General features: G+C 35.9%; 3 protein-coding genes across 4 annotated transcripts in view; 1 reads left to right on the top strand and 2 right to left on the bottom strand.

The window, feature by feature from the left end:
- The first annotated feature begins 298 nt into the window (after window positions 1-298).
- LOC105219251 (host cell factor) lies at window positions 299-2,009 on the top strand. The gene is made up of 2 exons (XM_011195261.3): window positions 299-533; window positions 594-2,009. Exons 1-2 carry the CDS (start codon window positions 525-527, stop codon window positions 1,716-1,718), a joined length of 1,134 nt encoding a protein of 377 aa, XP_011193563.1. The 5' UTR covers window positions 299-524; the 3' UTR covers window positions 1,719-2,009.
- On the bottom strand, window positions 1,746-3,463 carry LOC105219252 (histone deacetylase 8). The gene is given in 5 exon segments (XM_011195262.3): window positions 1,746-1,917; window positions 2,069-2,448; window positions 2,505-3,186; window positions 3,189-3,237; window positions 3,292-3,463. Coding segments are annotated over 5 exon segments (1,227 nt in total). The 5' UTR covers window positions 3,373-3,463; the 3' UTR covers window positions 1,746-1,882.
- Window positions 3,464-5,872: 2,409 nt separating this feature from the next.
- The window catches only part of LOC105219249 (uncharacterized), a 705,022-nt gene continuing 693,100 nt past the window's right edge, over window positions 5,873-17,794 (bottom strand). For both annotated transcript variants that reach the window (XM_054231964.1, XM_054231965.1), the window contains 3 exons: window positions 15,879-16,144; window positions 6,093-6,917; window positions 5,873-6,013 (listed from right to left, as the gene is read on the bottom strand). In XM_054231964.1, the coding sequence (XP_054087939.1) occupies window positions 6,154-6,917; window positions 15,879-16,144 (1,030 nt within the window). In that variant the 3' untranslated portion in view covers window positions 5,873-6,013; window positions 6,093-6,153. The remainder of the gene's footprint in view (window positions 6,014-6,092; window positions 6,918-15,878; window positions 16,145-17,794) is intronic.

The following is a 17,794-nucleotide window of genomic DNA, read 5'->3' as shown; positions in this document are numbered from 1 at the left end:
AATGTACAATGCTGCCATTACAATTAAATTTCTTTAATATTTTACAACCTAAAAATTATTTTTATTATTTCTCTACCCGTGGTACATAAAGAAAAATTAATTAATTATACCAAATGCAATTATCAAAAAAAATATATATTAAATACATATTAATACAATATTTATGCCAAGTGTGTAATATACACTCTTTAATATGAAAAACTCTTTGCTTTATGTCAACCGAATTTGAAATATTTTGCATTTATATAAAACTTAAATAACATTATTTTGACTAATTTAAGCAGTATGGCAACACTGTATACCACGCCACAGCTGTTCGCGTCTAGAAACACAAAATCGAGTTTTGTGACAACTTTGCAGAATTTTTCACGCATTTGTAAATTTTACGTTGCCTGTGAAATATTATGGATACAACTTCCAGCATAAAATAAAAACATATTATATTCATATATAAAAAACGATTACTCAGTGTAGTGAGTATATTTTTAATTCAGTAGCAGGTAGCCAACACTTGTGACGGAAACATGCAGCAGGTATGGTGCACATAAATATTAACAATTTATCAAATATAAAAAAATAAATTTCAATTACAGATGATGGAATCAATGGATGCTGCAGGTTCAGCTAATGAAACTGAAACACCAGCAGACGCACCTGTACACATGGAAACTGATGAACCGAGCGAGCCTGCTGGCATTACAAATGCAGGAAACAACAACGCCAATACTGAAGGCAATATCGATAATATTGCTAGTGCCGAAACTGGCGCAACAACTACTGACGACACGAATGATAATGGCAACGTAAATGACAACGCTAGTCAAGCTAGTGATCAACACAATGGTGTGTCTTCAAGCACCGATATGCCACCACCACTACCGGCTGGCGCTGCGCCTGTGGGTGAAAATGAAGCGGCTGCAACTACGCCTACGGGGCCACCAATCGACGAAGAAGATGCTAAGTGGCATACAGTAGGCATATATAATGGTCTCAATGCTACGGTTTCTTCGTACATTGATAACAGCATATGGTCGTCTTCGGGTTTAAAATTAACTTCTAGAAACTTACCGGATCTTACAACAATTCAACGCATTAATCTTGAGCCTGGCACGGCGTACCGTTTTCGTTTGCGCGCCATTAATACCTGTGGCGCTAGTGACTGGAGTGAGATATCAAGTTTCAAAACTTGTTTACCTGGTTTTCCAGGCGCACCATCGGCTATTAAAATCTCAAAATCATCAGAAGGTGCTCATCTCACCTGGGAACCACCACCGAGCTGTGTAAATTCCAATGAAATCATCGAATATTCCGTTTATTTGGCAGTTAAACCCGGCAAAGATAAGGATGGTAAGCCGATTGGTGCTGGCGCACGTTTACCAGCTCAACTAGCATTTGTACGCGTCTATGTGGGTGCAGCTAATCAATGTACAGTGGCACATTCGTCTTTGGCGACAGCGCATGTAGATTGCTCAAACAAGCCAGCTATTATATTCCGCATTGCGGCGCGAAATGACAAAGGATACGGACCGGCGACGCAGGTCAGGTGGTTGCAGGACCCAGTACAGAGTGGCTCATCTCCGGGAAGTGGTTTGGCTGGCAGCGCAGGTAGCATGCAGTCGCCAACGCGTATCAAGCCGGAACTGGGAAGTGCATCGCCGAATAAACGTTTTAAAGGCAGTGGTGGAGCAAGTGGGGGTGGACGAACTGTTTTACCTTGATTTGGTTGACAGTGATTACGGAGCGCATTCATTAATAATTAGTTTATAAGTAAGACTTAATAAATACAAAAATAAATTAAAATTTCTGCTATTTGTAAAAGCAGATAGTCAAATGTAAACAGTTGACAAAAATTTCAAAATCCAGCAAGGCAGGCCTCTCAGTTTCATACAGCGTTTACATTATACTTCCCGAGATTATCTGTAACAATATTTAAAAAACAAAATCCCGTATGTTTGTATGTCCATGTACAAAAACAGTGAATTAATAAAGTAATTTACGAACTTGCATAACGTCGTGTTTAAAAATTTCGTACATTTTTATATAAACTTTTCAAAACTCCTCGACTTACCTTCAATAGTATTTGCACACATTTCCAAGTACTCTGCGCTATTGTTGTCTTTCATGAAGTTGGAAGCCTTAACATGCACACTATAATCTGGACCATATTTTAGAAAATCACTATTATCAGCAGGTATATCTTCTGACAGTTGTACGGCGCAGCAGCTTGCGGTCAGCTGTGTCCACAAACGACTAGCATTTGTAAAATTATATCCGCCACCACCCAAAAGCACTGTTGGCAAGCTACTGGTTAATACAAATTCCACGCATTCAATCAAGTCTGCTGGCGTTAAATTTGTACCACCAAGTGGATCACCAACTACGGCGTCGGCGCCACACTGTATTACACATACCTCAGGTTTGTATGACTGCAATATTTTTGTCAACACACTGCAAACAATAAATATAATAATAGATGATTTGATTTATGGAGGCCTCAATCTTACCGTTTAAAATATTTGCAGTAGTTTTTACCGCCTATACCACTACAATATGGGAAATTTGCTGCATAACCTTTACCATCACCAAAGCCACAATCATCTGTACCACCTGTGCCTGGGTAGTAACCGCATTCATAACGATGCAAAGAAAACGTAAAAACACGTTTGGTTACTTCGAACGCTTGCTGCACACCATCACCATGATGTGCATCCAAATCTATATAGAGCACACGTTTGAAATGCCTGCGCAACACTAAGATACCTAAAACGATATCATTCACGTAGCAATAGCCGGCGGCACGTTCACGCTGCGCATGATGCCAACCACCCGTCCAATTAATAATTATAGTTTGTTCACCGTTGTTTGTGCTACCATATTTGCATAATGCAGCACAAGCGCTCATTGTGCCACCCGCAACGGTGCAAGCATATTCCCACATGCCACGCCAACTGGGACAATCGAAGCCCAAACCATACTCGATATGTGTATGTGTGGTGTCCAACGCACAATCTTTGTCATCATCATCACTACTTAAATCATACTCTGCTTCTATGGTGTCATTTAGTATAGTTTTTGCTGTGGTCTTTGGTTTACTATGTGCGACTTTTTTTGATAACTGTGCCACATAATCACTGTTGTGAAACAGTCGTAAATCTGTGTATTTACAAATTTTCGGCTCCAGCCGTGCATATGTTTGAGTAGTCCATAAGAGGCAATAAGTACGTGCGTTAATGAAGCCTTTAAATGATTGTTGTTAGAATTGTGCCATAATATTTTAATGTTACTACATACCCTACCCCGTACGGCAGGGTTCTTGTCAGCCTGTTGTATTAAATTCGCATTATGCACATAAATTACTTTTCTTTGTAACATATTCTGTTAATTATTTACAATTCAATTATTTAAAATAGCGCCGGTTTCATAAAAATATTAACAAAATAAAAAAGAGTGCAGCCAAGTTTTTTTTTGTATATGTACGACACAGAGTGTTACAAAAATAGGAAAAACAAAAATTATAATTTTAGTTTTGGTTATAATTTAATAAATTAAAAATTTAACAGATTCGGAAAATTTAAAATTAATATATATAAATATATAAAATATTAATGCACGTTTACGTATGGTTTTTAAGTTAATTTAATAAATATCTAATACGCACTTACCTTTCTACTCTTGCTTAAATAAAATAAAAACAAATCCAACACCAACTAACAATTAATAAATTTTATTTTCTTTAATTACTGCAGTTGCTTTATAAATTTACAGTTTTATTTTAAACTACATACATATTTAGTTACGCTTAATATTACTAATTATATACTGCAATTTAAAAATTCTTTCAATTCAACTAATAGTAGTTATGTATCTATTAACACTCGTTACTTTCACTAACATTTCAAATGTCTTTGTTATTTTATTTATATCTACATGATATTTTTTTATTTTAATTATTTATGCAATTTAGCGCTAAAAGTACAGTTAATGACTTACATATTATTGACATGTACAAAAGATTTAGAATCTATGAATATGCGAAAGTAGTTTAGTATGTTTGTTAATTTATTATTTTTACCGCCTTTAAAGTTAATTATAGTTTCACTACAAAATATGTGATTTATATATTTTCCAAGTATCGTACAAAAATTCGTAACATTAATTTGTTAATTTTTGTTTTATGCGGAACCACACACAATATTCATACATATAATTATGCAGTTGTTAAACTAATACTATTTATTGAAGTTCATTGTGACAGCTAAGAAGTCAATTGATTTTTTATATACAGTACTTTATGACTACATACACATACATATATAATGTTAGTTTATTTATTTTATATAATATTATTTCATATTATTTTTTATTGTTTCTGGTTTTAAATATCTTATTTATTTAACATCTATGCATTGCTAAAAAATATTATAATTGTCTCGACTAGTGATATCCTTTTACTTTTATACTTTAATGAGCTATTTCTTTTTAAAATTTATATTACGAGTAATATTCGAATTCAGCGTTCTATATTTGTGAAATAATTTAAAGAAAAACCAACATCCGACTTTTTTTTTTGTAAAGAAATATTAATTATTTACATTTGAATTAATTTGTAGATTCAGTGTTGCCAAGTTTTGATTTAAAATTAGTAAATAATGTACAAAATCAAGTTTACAAGTTAGTAACAGAAATTACTTTGAAATATATTCCTAAACATACTTGTGTCTTTTGAAGGCTTTAAAGAATCCGAATCTTGGCCGAATATAAATAACCATAATGAACCTGGTATTAAGCCCGCTCAAGTGCTGTAATCATAGCAACATACACCTATTGCTAGTTGTTTGGCCGAGCTTCTGCTGCATTTGTGGCGTTTGCTATGATATTTTTTGACCAACAGTGGGTTCTGCATGTTTAAAGTCGACTACGAAAACTGTTTAAAGTTATAAGAAACTTTCGCGTGGCATCTAGTGAACAAAACCTTTTGTTGCCAGTCAGAATTTTGATCGAATAAAAGTTCTTCCCTCACATTAGTCCTCTCTTAAACCTTGCAGAAATGACGCAGCAGCCTTTACTTAAACTTGAAACCGAATCTAAGTGGTTTCATTAATTTTTCTCCGTTCACAATGGTGATAAAAGGCTTCAGAATTTTATTTCTTGTTGAGGAATGCAGTCGATTTGAAAGTCTTTGGTCGTATAAAATCCGGGTCCGTTCCGGTTACGTATAACCGACTGTCGTGGGAACCTTCGAAACAGCTGATTTGTTAAAACCGTATCTCTGTGTCGCTCCCCGAATGTGGTTTAGCGTGCTTTATAAAGCTTTTACGAACCGGAATCTGCACTCTTGGCTAAGAACTGCTATAAAGCAGTTTTAGTATTAAGCGAAATTCAGAAAAAGTCGGATGTAAAGAACCCGATATAGTTTATAAAAAGAGCTTCGGAAATTTTTACGCAAATTGGGGATTATCTAAACTCTCTGAACAAAAAAAGAAAAATTACTAGTCCTAACGCAAACTATTTAAATTTGCTATTTACAATCCTAGAAACTGTAGTTCTAGACTAATCTAAATATTTTATGCCCGCAAATATTCTTGGTCCTCAAATCGTCACTACACTTACACGCAATCTTTTTAAGCCTCCATTTCGGGTTCCTCACTCAAAGTGTAAACACTCATGACCGCCTGTGACGCACTCACGCTGATTGTTGTATCCAAGCAGGATTGCGACGACAATGTGGGATTATCCAAAATGGGTGCGTTCATGGTCGAAAGACCGACACTAGCTGGTAGCATGCTTGGCGGCGTTGTAGCCGTGGTTGCGGCGCTTGTGTAGGGTGTCATGCTGTTTAAAGGCATTGTATTCGCAGTTGTGCCTTTTAGGAGATGTGTTGAGTTGGTTGACGAGCTGTTCGGGTCCATGGTGAGTATGGGTACAAGCTCATGATTGACATAGTCCTTTAGCGAATGCATTTGACTTAGATCTGTATCGAGTTGAGCGCCGTAAGCGAGTGAAGTTGGTGTGCCTACGTAAAAGATAGAGAAAGAGTGTGAGTTGAAGGTGAATACAATAATGTTTTGTTCTTTAGAATTATGAAGAATTACCTGACACCAACGTCTCTTCGGTGGGATTGCGTTTGTACAAACTTGTGCCCTTCTCAAATTGTCAAGGCGGCATATAGTAGCCTTGCTCCTCACCCATCGTATCCAGCATATTGCCAGCTTTCTTGAATTCCACCACGATTTTGATGCGATGCACAATCTCTTCGTGTATAACATTGAAACACATCGCTGTGAGCGCCATGCCAGACATAATGTAGATCGAACAAAACCATGTGGTCGTTGTGGACTCACGTCGTAAACCCGGTAGCATATCACCAAAACCGATTGTTGACAAACTCATGAAACAAAAATAGATGCCATCCAGTATGGGCCAGTCTTCCAGTCGGTAGAGTACGACTGCACCAATTAATATGTAAATGACCATCATTGAAAGGCACAACAAAATTGGTGCCAATATGCTCAGCCCATGCATGGAGCCACGTGATTCACTCGCACTCAACGAATCGATGTCGGGCGGTAACATTTGTGTGCCACCACCCAGATTTGATTGTTTCTCCGCTGCGGCATATGAGTCGTGCACATAGTAGGGTTCCTGCAAGGCAGCCTGCTGTTTACGCAATTCCTCTTGTTGGCGTTTACGCTTCATGCGACGCTCCTTTTCAGCCATACGCTTTTCATCGTAACAACAATAGCCGCAATTCGAGCAGAGACAACAGCATAACGCTTTGGAGAATACTTCACGTGCCACTTTTGCCAAAATGCCACCGGTGCTGGAGAGATAAACGAGTGTCAGTGGTATGCCGAAAATAGCGTAAACCAGCGTTACCAAACGGCCGAGTGTAGTGCGTGGCGCTATGTTACCATAACCTAAGTGGAGATGCAAGCAGGAAGAAAGAAATTAGTATATGGTGTTTGATGAGAGTTTTTTGGGCAAAATTAAATAAATAATGATAAGTTCAATGGCCCGGAGTGGAGCGTAAGATATCCTTCGAATTGCTCTGTCAAAGTAAGAAAGTCTATGTCAAGCCTAAGCTGCCAAAGCTGTATGGAGCAAGGCGGGGTGGAATTATCAAGAGAAAAAGAGTCAGCTTTCGCCAGACAGTGTCAAGGCCTCTTTATATGCATACCTTCATCGAATCTAGCGAACTGACTAGCATTGATATTGGTTGAGTAAAGAAATTTGTGAAAGGTTCCAAGAGTTTTCTTTGTTGATACTTAAGTTTCTTCTTATTATATACATATGTAGATAGTACCGTTTTCACGCGTTCAAGTGGAGTCCGTTGTGAGCTCAAACTGAAGGCTCAGCTTCCTAACCTTAGTTTAATGAAATTCTAACTTGTTCTGTCTTAACGGACAACCCTCTCCTTCCTCTTGTTGATGATTATCGTTGAGTGTTCCAAGGAGTGTCATAGGTTCGTGGATAGGATAAGATATGCGAGGGTCGTATTGATCGACAGTTGGCATCAAAAGTATCAGGATTTATAGCTATCCAAGTGGGATCATGATTATGCATGAGTATAGTTTAATTCTTTCCTGGAACGTTTATGAGATACTTTTTCTGAAATTTTATTTAATCTGCCAAGGCTGACTTCACTCAGAAATTATTTGATTTGACAATCCTTGGCTGGATAAGAATCCGGATCCGTTACAGTTACGTAGAACCGACTATCGTGAGTACGGTAGCTTAGCCTCTCTTGACCCCTCGTTTGAACCCCCTTGATACCTAGTTTGACCCCTAAGCTTTCATATTTGATAATCTGCTTTTGTTGTGTTATATGTGAAGTAGGCGGAACATACAAAGTTTCGTTCAACTCGGTCGAGCTGTTAATTTATATTTAAAATTTTTCGATTAACGGCATATTGTGGGCGTGTCAATGGTTCACTTTTGCCGAATATCATGCGTGAATGTAATAAATGGCTCGCTGTTTTGCCAAATTGAACGTTTATCTCATGTAAAGTATTTTTTCATTACCCTCATTTATTACTCCATTTCCTTGCGTGTAAGTAATAAAACAATAAGATATTCATGAAATGGCACAAAAACGGCGTTTGAAGGTTTGATAAGCGATGTTGGATATGTCAATTGTGTTGTTTTAAATTACAGCAATAACAGTAAAAATTTACAATATTGACTGATTGAATTTCGACAGCGAGTGTAAAATTAAGTATGTAGATGAAAAACTCTTTTGTTTTTATTATTTCTTTTATGTGTACTAACGGAGCTTGTTTACATATATGCACATATTTGAACTTTCACTTCGATTATTGCCATTTTTTATGGCTCTTTAATGCTCTGGAAGTGACGGTTTTATTGGAGACGACAATAAAAAAAAAACAAAATATGCGAAAAATGCTAATGGCTCGAGATAAAGACTGTATGTATACTTTTTTTATTGACAGGAAGTGGAAGCGAATGCGAAATTTAGCAATCAAGCAGGATATGAGAAGTGGGTTTGTCAGAAGAAAGCTTATGAAGATAAAGTATATAAGTACAGGATTTATAAAGAATAAAGATCTCATGAAGAACCACCATTAAGAAACCTATTCGGCATACTTATGACTTGAAACACTTCAGACGTGTTGAAGTTGCTCTAAGAAGAAGATCTAGTATTTTAAAGAAATGAAAGTCCGACAAAGATGGAGTCATGAAACAAAGAAAATCGACAATATTATCCGCTCTTTAGAATCCTACGTACTAACTACAGTTTCGACAGTATACTATTTAGAGTACCCGTGATATAATGAAGCGCGTAAATAACTAACCACACTTCATAAGAAAACATGAAATAGATATGGAAATGACTACTCCTCAGAATATTTTGCCGATTATACATCTGCAATACTGATTTACTAATTCCTGACCAATTTGTTATTTGTAATTAAGTTCGAGAGTAATAATCTGTGAATGTAAAACTTAACGATGGTGTAGTCGCAACATGGCGAAAATTGCAGAGGCAACAATCGCATAGATAGCAAAACAAAAAAAAAAAAATAGCAGGTTTCTTAAAGATATCTTCGACAGATAGTCCAAATGACCCGAATATTATTTTCATGCAAAATATATGTATAAGAGTGATTTGCTATCTCTTCTCTTCCAACTGCTGTTATTTACTTTAAAAGCAGCCTGAATGAGTTCCAACAGACTCGGTTAGGTAAGGTCTAAAGGAACGAATCAGGTTTTGTAGTTTCAATTTTATAAAGATTCTATACTTAATTCTATAGAAGTGTATAATGGATCCTATCAGAGTTAATTATTCATGGAAGTAGATTTCCAGACTAAAAACTAGTATAACTGAGTGACGAAGAAAAGTATAAACTCAGCCAAGATAGTCAGTCGGATCTACATAACTGGAACGGACCGGGATTGTTATCTGGATAAGGATCAACTCGGTAGCATTCTTAAATAGTTTGTGGAATGTTTTTTGGTGCTTCATAATAATAACAACAACAACACTACTTCATGTAGTGTACTCAATATAGAGTGCTATCCAAATTGTGGTTGCTGTGTGGTTGACTGCAAGCTAGTCGCTCTCACAGCTTAACTTTGTTTATTGATTCTTCTAATCTACATATATAACCTTTTATTTTCTAATAATTTACCTATTATATTCATATGTTTCATCAATAATTGCATTCGTCGCGAAATATATGAATGTTAGACTTTGGACAAATTCTTTTAAGAGTGATAGAAGAATTAACTCCTTTCAAACCAAGTTTGAAAATTGTTTATAGTTTGTTTGTTGGAGTATCCTAGCCTGAAATAATTTTAATTTTAATTTTAATTTTAATTTTAATTTTAATTTTAATTTTAATTTTAATTTTAATTTTAATTTTAATTTTAATTTTAATTTTAATTTTAATTTTAATTTTAATTTTAATTTTAATTTTAATTTTAATTTTAATTTTAATTTTAATTTTAATTTTAATTTTAATTTTAATTTTAATTTTAATTTTAATTTTAATTTTAATTTTAATTTTAATTTTAATTTTAATTTTAATTTTAATTTTAATTTTAATTTTAATTTTAATTTTAATTTTAATTTTAATTTTAATTTTAATTTTAATTTTAATTGTAATTGTAATTGTAATTTTAATTTTAATTTTAATTTTAATTTTAATTTTAATTTTAATTTTAATTAAATTGTAATTTAATTTAATTTTTTATGCTTGTAAATATGTATTCTACTTTTCAATTTCTTGCCATATGTTCAATTTTAATTGCTTTGGATTTTCATCGCAATAAAAACGAAATACAAAGAAAGAGATGGAACCAATTCACAAACTACCCACACTTTATAGTTGTTGTTGTTGTAGTTGCCGTAATACGCATTACTTACTATTGCATTTGTTTATTGCTTGTGCTGTTGTTGTTTTGCTACGAGCGAGTTTTTTCATGACTGCAAAGCTTGACGCAAAAGTCATGAAATACAAAGTCCATGGCATGGCAGTTGGCTTTGCGCCTGTGCATATGCTTTGCATTTTTATTTATTAGCAAATTACTTGCAACAACAATGACAAAGCAGCCAAAATGTAAGCGGCTATTGTAGCAGTGTGCTATAAAACTAACAGGCAACAACAGTAGATATTGTATTGTCAGCAACAACAACAAAAACAACACATACACATACAATATAGTAAAGCATTGTGTAAAGGCATTGCTGAAAATACTTTTTTTCTCACATTGCGGGCGATCCTTGCAAGTAAGCTGGCATACATTATGCAGATGTAGAGGCTGTTAAGCTACAACAAGCAATACGGTGCTCTTATATGCATGCGTGTGTTTGCATGCATGTGCGTTAGTGAGTGCGTGTGCGTGTGTAGAAAATTTGCAAATTGAAAGAAACAGCAGAACAGGAATGGAAAAATTCTGCTGATATTGGCAATTTGCAAATATATTATGAAGATTCTTTATTGTTGGTTGCGTATGTCCTTTTATCGGGGGCATCTCCCACACAATTGTTGTCTTTATTGCTTTCCACACAAATGTCTTCGGTATGTGGTGGGTGGAGTGAGAGTATTAAGTGGCATTTTGTGTGTGTCTCTTGTATGAAATTTACGTATGTGTGTGTTAAAACAATATGTGCTTATGCTGAACATATACATATATAGCTTCATATATTCCATTCTATTTTTACTTTACTCTAACTGTATTCCATTATTGGCCATTATTGTCATTGGCATAAATGAAAATTTACGATACCTCATGCTGCGTTTGTGGGTGTGGAAATGTCATTCACATGCTTTCAAATATATTTGTAAGAATATGTGCATTTTATCTATATATTTATAGAATGTAGAAGTAGCTTTGGTGCCTTACAGAGCTCATTTCTATGCATATATTACTGATTAAAGCCATATTCTTGCAGGTGGGATAGGAATTACGGAATGGAATTGACGTAGAAATTCTGTAAGAAAACTCTTATATGAAGATTTCCAAGGGTCGAGTCTGTTCTCTATTTCAATTCGCATAATTTATTTTTTCTCGAAGGTTTATGACTGGAGTAAACTCAAAACCCTATAGTTGTTGTTGTTGTATCGGCAGAAAATATTCTGCAAACCATTTTTAGTAGATAATAATCCGTGTCCGTTCTAGTTACTTAAGCCCGAATGTCTTTCCAAATTATGATATATATATATATATTTGGCGTAGGAACCGCTTTAAGCGATTATAGCCGAATCCACCAGAGCGCGCCACTCATTCCTCCTTTTTGCTTTTTGGCGCCAACTGGAAACACCAAGTGAAGCCAGGTCACTTTGCACTTGGTCTTTCCACCGGAGTGGAGGTCGTCCTCTTCCGCGGCTTCCTCCAGCGGGTACTGCATCGAATACTTTCAGAGCTGGAGTGTTTTCTTCCATCCGTACAACATGACCTAGCCAGCGTAGCCGCTGTTTTTTTATTCGCTGAACTATGTCAATGTCGTCGTATAAATCGTACAGCTCATCGTTCCATCGTCTGCGGTATTCGCCGTTGCCAATGTTTAGAGGACCATAAATCTTGCGCAAAACCTTTCTCTCGAAAACCCCAAGAGTCGTCTCATCGGATGTTGTCATCGTCCACGCTTCAGCGCCATACATCAGGACGGGAATAATGAGCGACTTATAGAGTTTGATTTTGGTTCGTCGAGAGAGGACTTTACTTTTCAATTGCCTACTCAGTCCAAAGTAGCACCTGTTGGCAAGAGTGATTCTGCGTTGGATTTCAAGGCTGACATTGTTGGTGTTGTTAATGCTGGTTCCCAGATAAACGAAATTATCTACAACTTCAAAGTTATGACTGTCAACAGTGACGTGGGAGCCAAGACGCGAGTGCGCTGACTGTTTGTTTGATGACAGGAGATATTTCGTCTTGTCCTCATTCACCACCAGACCCATACGCTTCGCTTCTTTATCTAGTCTGGAAAACGCAGAACAAACGGCGCGGTTGTTGCTTCCGATGATATCAATATCATCGGCATACGCCAGGAGCTGTACACTCTTGTAGAAGATTGTACCCTCTCTATTCAGTTCTGCAGCTCGTATTATTTTTTCCAGCAATAGATTGAAGAAGTCGCACGATAGTGAGTCACCCTGTCTGAAGCCTCGTTTGGTATCGAACGGCTCGGAGAGGTCCTTCCCGATCCTGACGGAGCTTTTGGTGTTGCTCAACGTCAGCTTACATAGCCGTATTAGTTTTGCAGGGATACCAAATTCAGACATCGCGGCATAAAGGCAGCTCCTTTTCGTGCTATCGAAGGCAGCTTTAAAATCGATAAAAAGATGGTGGGTATCGATTCTTCTCTCTCGGGTCTTTTCCAAGATTTGGCGCATGGTGAATATCTGGTCCATTGTAGATTTTCCAGGTCTAAAGCCACACTGATAAGGTCCAATCAGTTCGTTGACGGTGGGCTTTAGTCTTTCACACAATACGCTCGACAAAACCTTATATGCGATATTGAGGAGACTTATACCACGGTAGTTGGCGCAGATTGTGGGGTCTCCCTTCTTATGGATTGGGCAGAGCACACTAAGATTCCAATCGTCAGGCATGCTTTCTTCCGACCATATTCTACAAAGAAGCTGATGCATGCACCTTATCAGTTCTTCGCCGCCGTATTTGAATAGCTCGGCCGGTAATCCATCGGCCCCCGCCGCTTTGTTGTTCTTCAAGCGGGTAATTGCTATTAGAATTTCTTCATGGTCGGGTAATGGAACATCTATTCCATCGTCATCGATTGGGGAATCGGGTTCGCCATCTCCTGGTGTTGTACTTTCACTGCCATTGAGCAGGTCGGAGAAGTGTTCCCTCCATAATCCCAGTGTGCTCTGGACATCCGTTACCAGATTACCTTCTCGGTCCCTACATGATAATGCTCCGGTCTTGAAACCTTCTGTTAATCGCCTCATCTTTTCATAAAATTTTCGAGCATTACCCATGTCGGCCAGCTTTTCAAGCTTTTCATACTCACGCATTTCGGCCTCTTTCTTTTTACGTCTGCAAATGCGTCTCGCTTCCCTCTTCAGTTCTCGATATCTATCCCACCCCGAACGTGTTGTGGTCGATCGCAACGTTGCGAGGTAGGCAGTCTGTTTTCTCTCCACTGCGGAACGACAATTCTCATCGTACCAACTGGTTTTTTGGCGTTGCCGGAGACCAATTGTTTCGGCTGCAGCGGTATGCAATGAGTTTGAGATGCCGTTCCACAGCTCCCTTATATCGAGATGCTGATGAGTGCTCTCCGAGAGCAGGAGTGCAAGTCGAGTAGAAAATCGTTCGGCTGTCGGTTGTGATTGCAGCTTTTCGACGTCGAACCTTCCTTGTGTTTGTTGACGGGCGTTCTTTGCTGCACAGAGGCGAGTGCGTATCTTTGCTGCTACTAGATAATGGTCCGAGTCAATGTTTGGTCCTCGGAGCGTACGCACGTCTAAAACACTGGAGACATGTCTTCCGTCTATCACAACGTGATCGATTTGATTGCGCGTGTTTCGATCAGGGGACAGCCACGTTGCTTGATGAATTTTTTTATGCTGGAATCTGGTACTACAGACAACCATATTTCGGGCCCCAGCGAAGTCGATCAGCCTCAGGCCGTTTGGCGATGTTTCGTCATGGAGGCTGAATTTTCCGACTGTTGTTCCAAAGACACCTTCTTTACCCACCCTGGCGTTAAAATCGCCAAGCACGATTTTGACATCGTGGCGGGGGCAGCGCTCATAGATGCGTTCTAGGCGCTCATAGAAAGCATCTTTGGTCGCATCGTCCTTCTCTTCCGTTGGGGCGTGGGCGCAAATCAGCGATATGTTGAAGAACCTCGCTTTGATGCGGATTGTGGCAAGACGTTCATCCACCGGGGTGAATGCCAGGACTCGGCGACGTAGTCTCTCTCCCACCACAAATCCAACACCGAATTTGCGCTCCTTTATATGGCCGCTGTAGAAGATGTCACAAGGACCCACCTTCTTCCGTCCTTGTCCCGTCCATCGCACTTCTTGGACGGCGGTGATGTCAGCCTTTAGTTGTATGAGGACATCAACCAGCTGGGCAGAGGCACCTTCCCAATTAAGAGTCCGGACATTCCAGGTGCATGCCCTCAAATCATAGTCCTTTATACGTTTGCCGTGGTCGTCATCAAAAGGGGGGTTTCTCATCCGAGGCCTGTGTTTCTTATTCTTTATTGTTGGTTGCGTATGTCCTTTTATCGGGGGCATCTCCCACACAATTGTTGTCTTTATTGCTTTCCACACAAATGTCTTCGGTATGTGGTGGGTGGAGTGAGAGTATTAAGTGGCATTTTGTGTGTGTCTCTTGTATGAAATTTACGTATGTGTGTGTTAAAACAATATGTGCTTATGCTGAACATATACATATATAGCTTCATATATTCCATTCTATTTTTACTTTACTCTAACTGTATTCCATTATTGGCCATTATTGTCATTGGCATAAATGAAAATTTACGATACCTCATGCTGCGTTTGTGGGTGTGGAAATGTCATTCACATGCTTTCAAATATATTTGTAAGAATATGTGCATTTTATCTATATATTTATAGAATGTAGAAGTAGCTTTGGTGCCTTACAGAGCTCATTTCTATGCATATATTACTGATTAAAGCCATATTCTTGCAGGTGGGATAGGAATTACGGAATGGAATTGACGTAGAAATTCTGTAAGAAAACTCTTATATGAAGATTTCCAAGGGTCGAGTCTGTTCTCTATTTCAATTCGCATAATTTATTTTTTCTCGAAGGTTTATGACTGGAGTAAACTCAAAACCCTATAGTTGTTGTTGTTGTATCGGCAGAAAATATTCTGCAAACCATTTTTAGTAGATAATAATCCGTGTCCGTTCTAGTTACTTAAGCCCGAATGTCTTTCCAAATTATGATAGTATTAAGTTAAAACACCTTCATAAAACAAAGATTTGAACTCAAGTACTTCAAATTCAAGATAAACCAGCCAGTTTCATAATAAAGGAGTTATCGATCTTTGATACAAATCTTACACTCTTTAAGTCAATAAAAGGACTCAACAAATCGGATCTTCTTTGAATATAGATCTCTTATTGTAATAATCCCACTTGAAGACACGAACTCTAAACTCGATAAGTGGGTCCTAGACAGATAGAGGCTGAGTATGAAGCTTTATACAAAAAGAACAGCTTTAAAACTAGGTATACAGCTTCTTAATAACCCACAGGACTCCCTAATTGTTTTCAACTAACAGCTCTTGATATCCATACCTTCCATACCTAGTATTCCTTTCAAAAAGTAATTAACTCCAAGCATATAAATCTCCTTACCAATGCCGCTAAATTAAAGTGTCAGTAAAAAAGTGAACAAAAACTTACCAATTGTCGTCAGTACGGTGAGCGAGTAGAGAAATGCTTTGGCGAAATTCCATTCGTGTGGCCCATGACCATGACCGTATGGACCGCCGTGTGTGTGTAGCAGTACAGCTTCCGTAGCTGGACTATTACCGGCCATTGCCGCACCATTTCCGCCGCCAGCAGCGATGCCGCCGCCATCCATTTCATGTGATAATTGCAGTAGCGCATCCTCATTCAGTCTCTTGATTAATTGGTCTTGAAATTTGGCAATTTCCAAAGCGGCTAGCCTAAAGCGGATGTTGGGGAATTGGTGCAAAGAAAGAGTGTGGAAGTAATTAGAGGCAATTGGAATATAGCAGGAAGTGAGTTATTAATGCATTGGGAAAATGTAATTTATGTATTGAATTTTAAAAGATTTTTTAGTTTTTAGTGCAATGATTTGAATTTTAAAAATTCTTAAAAAAATGTGTTCAATAAAATATTCAATATTATATAAATGATATCTTTGAATATATCGACATTCGTTTCAATTAGTACAGTTCAAGTTATTTATATTTAAAATCAAAAAAATTAGTATTTTGACAAGTTCTTCAAATGTTGCATACTTTTAGGAGACTAAGCAAGTGATTAAGAAATGAAAGTGTTTCTTGTGCTCACAATATGCCATTTAATTTCCGATTGTAAAAAAAATATGCTGGCTCACTTAAAACTTCAACGAAAGATCAAAGATAATAAGCGCGAAATTAACTTTGATTATTTTTAAATGTGTTATTGAATAAAGCTTCGAAATATCGTTTCTTAGAACATACAATGAATAAAGAATTAATTTTCTGCAAATTGTTACTCATACGCACTGTCAGGCAGCAACAAACACACATACCAATTTTGTAGAGGACAAAATTAAAAAAATAATTCAAATTGGTATAAAAAATGTAAAATTATGCAAATAAAAAATAAAAAATACAAAAATTAAAAAAAAAAATAAAATAAAAAACAATTCTAAAACTTAAAAAAATTAATTAAAAATAAATTATTAAAAAAATGGAAACCAAAAATGTATATACATTTAGTCGAAATATTTTTCAATAATATTCTAATTATGTGTTATGTAAAAATATTATAATTATAAATAACAATAAATTAATATTCTTTAATATATATAAATTTATTCAACAAATTCAAAAATTTCATAATGATACTAATTTTGAAAAAATTAAGATAAATGAAAAAAATATAAAAAAAATTAATAGAAATTCATTCGAAATATTTGTCTATAATATTAAACGCACATTTAATAGATTTTAATAGCTAAAACAACAGTTCCATATAAGTTTTTTATTTAGAGAAAAAGTCAAAAATGAAAAAGACATCAACAAACAAAACTACAAAAAAAAATAAATAAAATAAAATAATTGACAAAAAAGAACTAAACAAGGAAATCAAATTACTGCTGGAAATAAATAAAGTTTAATAGTAATCTAAATTTAGTCGTAAGAATCTTAAAAGTAAAAAAAAGAAGTATAAAAGAATAAAAATATTTAAAAATAAATTAAAATATAAGTTGAAATATTTCTCCATAATATTCAATGTATTTTTAATTGATAGTAAGTAACTAAAACAAAATTCTTAATATGTGTATTTGGATTCTTGTATCTCCAAAGTTAAAATAAAATTTGATTTTCTTGCAGCAAATCACTATTTTTGTAAAAAATATAAAATTTATTTAAAATTATAAAATTAAGAGAGATTATAAAATTTATTTAAAAAAAATTAAAAAAATATCATTTAATAATTGGAAAAATTAATTTTATTTTTTTATTTTATACAAAAAAAATAAATATATCCAGAAGAGAAGAAATTATAAAATTTATTCAAAAATAATAATAATAACAAAAAAATTAAAAATTTGTCACTTAAAAGTACGACAAATATTTTTA

This window comes from Zeugodacus cucurbitae, chromosome 5 (genome assembly GCF_028554725.1).
Source record: "Zeugodacus cucurbitae isolate PBARC_wt_2022May chromosome 5, idZeuCucr1.2, whole genome shotgun sequence".
Lineage (NCBI taxonomy): Eukaryota > Metazoa > Arthropoda > Insecta > Diptera > Tephritidae > Zeugodacus > Zeugodacus cucurbitae.
This window is presented reverse-complemented; position numbering and strand designations above follow the sequence as displayed.